The sequence below is a fragment of the Nelumbo lutea genome, chromosome 4 (genome assembly GCF_056320005.1).
Source record: "Nelumbo lutea isolate HS-2025 chromosome 4, American lotus-T2T, whole genome shotgun sequence".
Taxonomy (NCBI): Eukaryota; Viridiplantae; Streptophyta; class Magnoliopsida; order Proteales; family Nelumbonaceae; genus Nelumbo; species Nelumbo lutea.
The window spans coordinates 6,621,514-6,632,223 of record NC_142687.1 but is presented as its reverse complement, the minus strand read 5'-3'; the positions used below and the strand labels follow the sequence as shown (position 1 = coordinate 6,632,223).

General features: G+C 36.2%; 1 protein-coding gene across 10 annotated transcripts; it reads left to right on the top strand.

Moving 5' to 3' along the window:
* Positions 1-3,790: 3,790 nt before the first annotated feature.
* Positions 3,791-10,302, top strand: PUX1 (plant UBX domain-containing protein 1). 10 transcript variants are annotated; one of them, XM_088983529.1, is made up of 8 exons: positions 3,791-4,466; positions 6,144-6,255; positions 6,475-6,543; positions 7,260-7,327; positions 7,942-8,071; positions 8,177-8,281; positions 9,498-9,714; positions 9,995-10,302. In XM_088983529.1, the coding sequence occupies exons 1-7, from the start codon at positions 4,383-4,385 to the stop codon at positions 9,695-9,697; spliced, it is 768 nt and encodes a 255-aa protein (XP_088839655.1). In that variant the 5' UTR covers positions 3,791-4,382; the 3' UTR covers positions 9,698-9,714; positions 9,995-10,302. The 10 variants fall into 10 exon arrangements, with proteins under 10 accessions (XP_088839655.1, XP_088839653.1, XP_088839654.1 ...); XM_088983527.1 differs by having other exon boundaries at positions 4,090-4,466; positions 6,508-6,543; XM_088983528.1 differs by having other exon boundaries at positions 4,090-4,466; positions 6,508-6,543; positions 9,498-9,719.
* The last annotated feature ends 408 nt before the right edge of the window (positions 10,303-10,710 follow it).

Below are 10,710 nucleotides of genomic sequence, written 5' to 3'. Positions count from 1 at the left end.
CGCTCTAATCGGGTGAAAATCCATTATTAGGACGTTGAAGATAACTTAATCAGATGATTAAGATTAAATTCACCCTAATGACTGTTTTTTTTTTTTAACTATATATGTTAGACAGTGTATGCCCTTAGCCAAGGTTATAAAGTATTAGAAACGTAAGGTGTATCGGAAAGATAATTTTAAGAGACATATCGGGATACACTTTGGATACATATAGATATGGATGAAAAATCAAGATACGCATAAATATGCTACAAAACTCAAATAAATCCTAAAAATATATTAATAGCGATAGTAACAAGTTTTATATGATTGTAAATAAGTTATTTAAAGTAAAAAAATGTAATGTAATGGTATGTATAAAATTCAAGATATCGGGACACTTACTAACTATTGACAAATGATGGAATAACTAAAAAATGAAAAAAAACAAAAAAAAAACTAAAATGTATATATATATATATATATCAGTTTTAAAGCAATCAATATAATTTATCTTTATATTTATTAATACATAAATTTTAATAATTAATTCTAACTTTTATTGATAAGCATACACTAAGAAATTTAATGAGAAGAGAATTCCAATTAGGCGCTAAAATTGAAATTTAAAATTATGCATTAATTGCGGGAGTAATTAACTAATTAATGAGAGGTAATTCAGCCCTAAATATAATTTAATGAAATTAATAAGAGAGAAGGGGACTTGTATCAGGTTGTATCGGACTGTTTTGAAACAGTATCGGCTGATACAGACCCGAAACAATTCGATACAGGGCCCGATACAGACTGATACATACGAAAAGGAATGCTACAAATAATTTCTATGGGTTCAGTGTATCGAATTTATATCAGAACGATACATATCGACCGATATGGTCCGATACGTTGTGAAATTTTGAACCTTGCCCTTAGCTCCAATCAGATTGATGTACATTTAACATTTATTGTAAATGAATAAAAGTACATAATTGATTCATATTATACTTAGTATATTTTTGTCTAATTACCCTTAAACTAGACACTTATGAGACTCGTCTTAGTTTAGAATGTTCACAACCGTTGGATAGACCTGTGGAGGTTTATCCTGTCAAGGCTGACACTAATGTGCTGCCAAGTTGGTTGTGGTAGTTTGTCTCAGCTGCTAGGGTTAAACCCGAAGCACATGTAGTGTGTGCTACCTAAAACACTAATCCCAAACCATTTCCAATTATGCATTGGATCTTGGAGACTAGTGGGCAAAACTGAAAAGTTTCACTTAACCCTAGACTTGATTATAGTACTGCACTAGGTGTTGGATTGTGTTGCTTTTGATATGTCAATCATGAGATCTTTAGTGGGGGTTAAAACTTGTGTATGTTGGGGCAGTCTGAGAATTCACTTCAATGAGTGATCATAGTGACAAATCAACCCCTTTGTCGGATAAAGTGAATGATCGGGGACTGCACTCTCTCTGTTGGAAACCAAAACTGTCAGTAATGAATTTTAACCGTGTTTGAGATTTGTTTTGCAATTATATATATATATATATATATATATATATATATGTATGTATGTATGTATGTATTATGTTTTATGAAAATGTTTGCAAAAAGTTTTTAATTCCTGGGATCCATCCAAGCAAAGAGTGTGACACTATACCTTATAGCAGAGGGAGATGTCTTATTTTGTCAGGCAGCGTTTGATCATTATGGGCTGAGAGGTTGAGTGTAAGAACATTTAGGGCTATTGTACCTGATGGGCTAATCTCACTTAAGACCATAGTCCTTAGGCATTTATAAGGTGGTTAGACTTAAGAACCATTTAATGTAAATGTTGGGCCTATTAAGAGCCCATACTGATGGACTCAGGGGTTCACTGTGTTCAATAGTGAATTTGGCCAGGCCTTATAACAAATGCTAGATTGAACCCATATGGCTTTTTTGAAGATCAATGTTAGGGCCCCACGCCATACAAAGAGGGCCAAGTTAACCAGCAATTAAAAGGGGAGGTGAGCCCACTTACTTAATGGGCCTAGGGCCCAAGACTAATATGATTAGTCAGGGTGTTACATGACAGCTTATGGGTATGGATAAACAAATAAGATAAGGGGATAAGCCTTATCACTTAACGATTCTAGATCCAAATAAAGATTTGGATTAAGAAGCTCCTAATTGGATTGGGAGAAGCTGATCCTTAAGGCTTATAAATAGAGGGGGCGGGTTGCTTCAGTTTCACATTTTTCTGCTCTCAGTTATCTCCTTCTGTTCTTGCCACCTTGCCCTATTCGATCTTTAGTTTCTTGGATTGATCAATATTGAATTTCAATTTTGATTTTTACAAGAAAAATCGGATTTAATTTGTGCTCACCATCCCTTGCTTGATCATTGTTGAAGGATTGCAGTTCTTGCTGAAGGATTGCATTGTTGAACCTGCTTCATCTCAAGCTGTGCCATTTTCAGTGGAAGTAGGTTTTGGTACCTTCTTTGTGCGTGAACACCTACATTGGGAGCTACACGTGTGGATTCCGTATCAGTTATTGCTCTCCCTTTCTTTTGGTTTTAGATCTGGTCTGTTTGTTTCAAAAATGATCATTGAAAAATGCAGTTTTTTTCTAAAATTAGGAATACGATTCCTGGAAAGGAGAAAATAAATTTTTGAAATTTCACCCAACCACCCTGCATAGTTCGGCCATCCATATGATGGATCTCCTTTCCCTTCAATATATAGTTTAAAAATTCACCCTAAGGACTTTTTCTAAACTAAAAAATTATGTCTCAAATGGTCAAAATCGCTTTTTAAATAATCATTCTTTGGAGCAAAATTGTAATATTTGATCTTATGTGTGACACAAGAGTCCTTTTTTTAGTAAACAAGAAAATTAGTTTATAGGTTAGAAAATTAATTTTAAACCTCCCCTACGTTTATATTTTGGACAGGCAACCTCGCCAGTATTTTGACTTTGAGCCTTCCAAAAAGTCAAAAGACTCAAAACCTCTTCACCTCTCAAAGAAATATGCAAATGCACCCCTTAGTGATGGACAAAATATTAGAGTTCGTTTGGTTTGTACTTGGAATCATAATTGAAATCTTCTGAAATTCAAATTAAAATGGTCCATTCTCATATTCTGTTTAGTTCATATAATAATGGAAATGAGAATTAGAATCAATAAGAATGAGAATTCAATCCCATAAGAAGGGCAGAGAATAACCATTCCTTCAAATGGGGGATAAAAATGAGAATGGAATTCCAATTCCGCCCAACCAAATAATTGAAATTGAAATAACCCATTTCATTCGGATTCCATACCCCTGCGAATCAAATGGTGCTTTAGATTGTCATATATTTTAAAATTTCCGCTAATTCATTTCTTAGTTGGGCCCTGAGCGGTGGGCCTTGACCATCAGCATTAAGCAGTAAAGGGCCCAACTCAACATAGACATTGATTTTTTTTGAAGCCAGCAAGGAAAAGGGTGCTCTTTATTATTATTTTGGCTTCGTAGGCTATATAGCCCGTCCCCATATCCACATAACCCGGGTGTGAAAGTCCAACTGTCCAAGGAAAGAATAGATTCCAAATCTGGGCTACAAGCGGCCAGAGATGTTACCAGCGGAGAAAGTTGTCACCTTCAGCTCACTAAGCGCTTCTCACGCCGACTTTACAGTTACATTTCATAGTGTACGGAAGATGTTCTCGATGTACAGTTGATATATACCGTAAGGTCGGTGTGACGAGCAGATCTGAACTTGAACGAGTAGAAACAACGCCAACCCTTTGATAAAAAGAATATTCTTAGGATCTATCACGGTCACAGTTTTAGCGTGGCAGCGATGCTAATCTAATACCGTACGGCTTCACGGAGATTCGGGGCTTCGGGCTATCCGCCATGACCGTCCATGGTAATGAACAATGAAGGATTGTCTCGTCCAAACGGAGTCCCGATCATCTATCAAAAAAGCACGCTCCAACTCTCTACCAACAAATTTTACACCGTACATCTCAACATAATCTTACACCGTAGATCTCGTATATGAGAGGTCCCACATTTATGATAGATCTCAGTCTCATGGTGTAACGTGGGTTGGAACGTGTTTTGTTGGCAAAAAATCCTAATTCAATCGCACCTTTTTTTTTCCAAGGTTGCGATAGATTTCGAATCTCCTGCCCACACCTACCTACAATACACTACTCTATTCCCGTTAATTGGGAACATCTCCTCTACATAGAAGATGATGTTTTCTATGTGCGGCTGCGATAAACGTGGGAAGGAGATCCGAACTAAGTGAGGACCCTAATGAATTAAAAACCAAAACGGAGGGATTCTTTCGTAGTTTCATATTTGGAAACGGAGAAGCAAGATAGAGAGTGGAGACCAGGGGGAGTTCCAACATTGTTCCCTTGGTGATGAGACTTGATGGTTCGACACCTTGGTCTGTCAAGAGGAGGAGGCTGACGAGCTTTGATCCCATGGAGGCAGGCATAGCTAAGGTCTTCTTCTTCTTCTTCTTCTTTTTCTTAATGTATAGCTGGTTTTATCTGTTTCTCATTTGTCCATAGTATTTTGTCATCTTGACCTTTCTGGATGGTTCAACTTGAATTGGTTGATAATGCCGGGATGGTTCCTGTTGGGTATATAATTTTGTGAAGTTAGATTGATAATTTCAAGCCTTTTCTTATGTGAGCTGTTCGAGTTTTTGGCTTCTGATGGCTCAGAATCCGTTAGTGCCCTTTATTTTAATGATTTTGGATTGCTTTATGCATTTTCCGAAATTTTGATACAAAAATCGCATAATTGTTTATCTACGAAAGCCGCTCTATTGGGTTCCCTACTTCCTTTGGTATTGGAGAGAGACTTAGACTTGTAAGGATTTTTAAGGAATTTAGTGATGTTTTCTTTAATGTACAAAACCTGCGAGTTCCTGGCATGGGGCAACTGTAAATATTCTTGTAACTCTTTTTCAACTTCTTAGGATCGATTGAATGATTGCTCGGCGCTTTTACTTTTACACCTGTTGCAAGTACCCCAAAGGGGTTGCTGTTTTTTCTTAATCTAGAACTAAAATTTGACTCACTTCATGAAGAAAGAAAGGGGCTTTATCATCAGGGTTTGTTTTTACTCTTGTCATTGGCTATTGCAGCAGATATTTTTAATATTTTGCTTGGTAACATTGGCATGGTCTACTCTGGAGCCTATCCGTTTTTCCTGATTGTCACTTTCTACCATTGGCTGCGTGCAGTACCTTTGGTTGTTAACTGAATTCTGAAGATTTTCGCTCTTCACTATTTTCATGTGGGTGAGGCAGTTGAAATATCTCATGTTGGGTGTCTTGACATCTGAAATTTGGCTGATAGTTCCTGTTTTTAATTGCTTGTACTTTATTAAGCCACTTGTGGGGTTCTTTTCCATTCCATTAAATGGTACTTGGTTTCTTATATATAAACATAGTTGAGGTATCATTTATTTCTTGTCTAATTAAGTCCTGAAACATGCAGATAAATTATTAATTTTGCTACACTGGAATTGTCTACTATGTTTTACTGAGATAAGTGTCCCGGAAGATAGTACTAGAATTAGCTATTACTAGCAGTCACATTAAAAAAGGAGGATAATCCATCCTAGGGGACTGATCATCTGCATCTTCGTAAAGCCTAGAACAACTTTCCATGTATAATTAGTTCTCTCCTTTATTTATATCCAAAACATGGTTTAAAAACTAAACTTGTTTTCTCCTATCCTATCTTTTTGGTTTAAATTGTTTCTTTTTCACAATAGCCATCAAGTTGTTATCATTTCTAATACTATGTTTTTGTTTAGCTATAGTTGAATGTGTAGACCAGATTTGCTCCAAAACTCATTGAGAAAGAATTTCCTCATTAATATTATTAAATCCTCAAGGGATGATTGGTGTATGTTCCTTCCCTTTTGTTTTTTTCTTTCTTTAATTCCTTTTTGATTTGCTTCTTTCTTTTGCCCCTCTAAGTAACTGCTTTATTGCTCTTGTTCTTGATCTTTTCAATATTGTCCATATTGGTGCTGTTATTTGTTTTATTTTATCATTGAGCCACCATAAGGTGGATTTATTTCAGCTTTTGTGGTATCAATTCAAAGTCCTTTGCCAGCTGGAGTACCATTGTTTTTCCTTTTCTCATTTGTTGTAATCTCAGACCAAACTTGCTGCTATTGCGGAAAAACTTGGCCGAGAGATTCGTGTTTTTGAAACATCGCCAACTTCAATGACAACAGATAAGGCACCTGCCACACCAATTTCAAATGATGGTATGCTTCACTTCAACTCTTACAATATTTGATTGTTAGATGCTTTTAATTTGTTAACAGATGCATGTGGATTATGGGGTTCTTTTTTATTTTCTGCTTTTTAGTTCTGAATGCAGCCAACAAAATTCTTTGTGTGGTTATCCTCAATTTTACATATCAAACATAAGGATTTAGAATATCTTATCTTATTTATATTGGTAATATTGTTGTTCTTGACAGAAGAACCTGATGATTTCTATGAATTCACTGCAGAAGATTATTATCGACTCTTGGCAACAAAAAAAGAAGGTACATAGGAAATTATTCTAGCTCTAGCTAAGATTTTTACAGATTGATTAGCAATGTGCTTTTATGTTTTTGGGTTTTGCATTTGACACGAATGGCATGAAGAACATTGGATTGTTTATTGTTATCTCTATGTCTGCTAGGTTTCCTATGGGCCATTTCATCCATTCTTAAAAAATGTGTGTCTTCTACTGGGGTAGTACTTCATTTAGATGGATATGCATACTAGAGTGGAGTAACCATATTATGGGTTTAACAAAAATGATTTTGTATGTAACAGCGTTTGAGATTTGGATCTGCTCATCTGATGAAGAGATTCATATCTGATTAGGTTTAAACTTGGAGATCTCCTTTCTGGGGACTATGTGATAAGTTGCGAAACCTAGATGGGTGCCATGCATACCATTCGAGGAATGGATTCCTTTTCTATTGTTGTTTGCATCAACATTTCTCATAAGTGCCTATATTCTGAGTTGTAAAGCCCAGACATGTGTTATGCATGCCATCCAAAGGATGGACCCCTCATTTCTCGCTGTTTTCTTACACGACTATTTCTAATCATCCCATGTCTTATGGTTTACTCTCATCAAAGTTATAAAGTTCATGTGGAACATTGGATTAAAGTTGTTGATTTAATGCAATTGAATTTGGTTATCTTCATTATGAATCTATCATTAGTGCTGAATATTCTCTACATTGATTTGCTGAAATATTAACAGACAGATTCCTGAAGACCCGCAAAATCAGAGAAGCTGAGGAAGCTGCTCGCAGGTCAAGGATGGCTAAGGTGCTGGCAGACAACTCTGGCTAATGAAGTATAATTTTGTAATGCTTCATGGATATTTTAATCTCATAGACGTTCAACTTTCATGAAAGTTACCTTTATTATTTCGTGTGTATCTTTGGTTATTTTCAGTGTTGCCCAGCTACCTGTGTGTGGGTGCCATGTTGTGTTGCATACTGCAGTTTTTAGTGTAAATTGTGTGTCTGAATCCTTGTACAGTTATGCCCTGGTCGTATTGGGTGATATGGGTTATTTTCCCTTTTCAGTTAATAATTAACTTCTTAGATGGTACACGTGGCTCTATATGTATTTAATTTAGTGGTATGGAACCCAATTTCTTCTGGTATTTTGTTTTCTTTTTAAAGTTCAAATGATCCTAACTTCAAACTAGAAGAAATGTTCCAATTATAAAAAATATAAGTTTCATGTTATGATCTTAGGTAAAATTGGCAATTAGTAGATTTAGTTAGTGACACTGAAATTTCCCAATTACCATATATTAACACGACATGCATTTTTTCGGTTATCTTTCTAATTAGGTTGTTGCTGGTGGTTGAGGTTGATGTCTCACACTAAGGGCATATCTTGCCATTTTTCTTTTTTTCTTTTTAATGCAGGCAGTAATTAGGGTTCGTTTCCCTGATAATTACACATTGGAGACAAAGTTTAACCCATCAGAGACACTTCAAAGTTTAATTGATCTTCTCATGAAAGTGGTTGCTCGAGTGGACCTACCATTCTATTTATGTAACCATTACTTAATTCATTATGTTTAAATATCTAAATATCCCATTATTTATTTCATAGCTGATGCTAATTGCTAAGCACCTAGGCATTTTGCTTATGTTTCAGATACCACACCTCCAAAGAAGCAAATAAGGGACATGTCACAGGATTTCTACTCTGCTGGTTTTGTTCCTGGTGCAATTGTTTATTTCTCATATGATCTACCAAAAGGTTACTACATATAGTCTTGATGTTGTTACATGTCATTAGATTTTGCTAATTATCTCCAATTTTAGGCAAAGTTTTGGAAACCAGACCTTACATTGGAAATGGACAAGTTTTCCTGGTTCTGTTTTCTGAGTCTGGATTTTGTCCTCACAGCCTTTGCATCCGTGCATTGGGAATTTCTCCTCATGAATAAAAAAATACAACTACGGAGATGTGCCCAGTGCACAGCTGCAACTGCAAGGGCTGTTGGGACGGTGTAAGGACAGATTTTATGAGGACAAAATTGGAATTCCTGTTTTCCCGATTCAACCTCAAATTATTAGAACTGGCCAGTTTCAACTTTCAATGAACTTGTTTGTTGTCCATTTCTGGTTCATGTTGGTTCAATCTAGTTTTCAAAACATTGAGTTTTAATCAAACTCTATTAGTCTTGCATTTATGGATCTGGTTTTGAATGTTTAGTTGTTCTTAACCATTCATATGTTATGCAATATGATCAAATGCAGTTTCATTCTGTCGCCTTGTGTTATTTTATTCTATATGCTGATGAGTGTGGAAGATGGGCTGTTGCTGGCAGTGTGGTTCATGATTGTAGAGCTGCAGTTCAAGCAAATTTTCTGTTTCCTTGGTTGTTTGGGTTGGATCTTGGGTATTCAGTTTTTGTTAATTGCTTTCATGTCAGGGGAACAACAGAAGGTACAATAGGTTTAATAAGTGTTTAACAAACTACCAAGTTTTGAAAATTCTTTTAAGCCTAACTGAAGCTTTTTTTTGGGGGGGTAATCTCTAACTGAAACTAGTTGAAAAATCAAAATGGTTATCAAAGTACGGAGGATGCTTGATGATGTTAGCTTTGAACATTAGTTTTGTTATGCTAATGCTGCCTGTTTTCTGGCCACAACAGCAGTTACTAGTACTAGCCTGCAGTGGTAATGGTGATTGGTTATTTTGGAAACTCATTGGTTGGCCAAATGGGGATTAGCAATACAGTTGAAATTAAATGATCTTTTTTCTCTGATGCAAAAATACTCGTCGTCGTGTGGAAAATTTCTTTCATCAAAATGATGATTCTTCTGGTTATTACAGTTAATGTTTTCTCCTACTTAATGTATGTACTGAACAATCCTTGCTTAGCGATGTGAAATGATTACTTGTATAAAGTTAAGCTTCATGCCTTTATGCTTGATAATTACTAAACTATAACTTGCTGCATGTTCAGGAGATGAAAATGCAGCTGAACTTTCGGGACCCTATCTTCAAGACGAGATAATATCTCTAAATGGTCTAGATCTGATTCCAGAACCGGCTCAGTCTGTTGATCCTGCACCCAATTCTGTAACAGTTGAACCCTCATCAATTGTTCAAGAGCGTAAGCCTGTTGAGAAGAAAACTGTTAAGCCGAAGTGGCTGAAAATGTGACAAGTTGTACTATATATGTGAGGTCCTCTTCCCCGCTTTCCCTTTAATTTGAATAGTCTAAGTGGAGTTGATAGTCTTTTGTTTTATCCGTGTTTTCTTCTGAATGGAATTTCCCTTTTCACTTCCTTTTTCGCAATCCAAAACACAGACCACTTAACAGATTCAGTTCAACCAGTTTCTTTGTTGTTCAAGCTGTCCAGGCACCCAAGTTTGATTTAAGTTACTCATTAAGTGAAAAAAAAAAAGTGTTTTAAGTTTAATCCGAGTTGTTAACATTGGTTAATTTGTGGTTATTAGGTATTGATCCTAGGACAGGACCTTATGTGGAGGTTGTAGATACAGCTCTCAAAGGGCTTTGAGGTGCAAGGCATGGAAGGATGGTAAATCTACCAGGATTACTGTGGTTTCTAAGCTCCAAAGGGATTTAGATGGACGACTCTTTTTATTGTACACCAATTTGTAATCTTGGTTGGTGGTCAACTTTATGTTATATACATTTGCGTGCTTTAGGGCTTTGTATGTTCTCTGCCGAAAATTATTATTATATTGCTATGCTGTTAATCTATCTGCTTATCACAAATACAAAAAAAACAATATATTGGCTACGGGCTTTCCTTTTCTTCTCCCCCCACCCCCCGACCAAAAAATTAAGGCCCCATTTGGTTCATGGGAATAGGCGTCTGGAATCGAATGGGCTATTTCTGATTCTAAGTGTTTGGTTGGGTGGAATTGGAATCCCATTCCTATTTCTGGTGGAATAACATAGTCATTCCCATGAAATCCCATTCTTGTTGATTCCAATTTTCATTCTCATTCTTGTATGAACCAAACATACTATAGGAATAGATCATTGTGATTCCAATCCGATTTCAAAGAATTTTTATTTCAGTTCCTTTCGACTGACTGCAAATCAAATGGGCCCTAAAAATGCCCTTCTTTGGATTGGCAACGTTCAACATAGCGGGATTGGGGTCGACTGCTTGAGTTATGCACAGGCTGAGTGGATCATGCAA

What these genes read in the sequence shown, in the direction of transcription:
- PUX1 (XM_088983529.1), top strand. Translation starts at nt 4,383, where the DNA reads ATGAGACTTGATGGTTCGACACCTTGGTCTGTCAAGAGGAGGAGGCTG. An exon ending in CACACCAATTTCAAATGATG is followed by an intron (nt 6,256 to 6,474) that starts GTATGCTTCACT and finishes TGTTCTTGACAG; the next exon opens with AAGAACCTGATGATTTCTAT. An exon ending in GCAGGTCAAGGATGGCTAAG is followed by an intron (nt 7,328 to 7,941) that starts GTGCTGGCAGAC and finishes TTTTTAATGCAG; the next exon opens with GCAGTAATTAGGGTTCGTTT.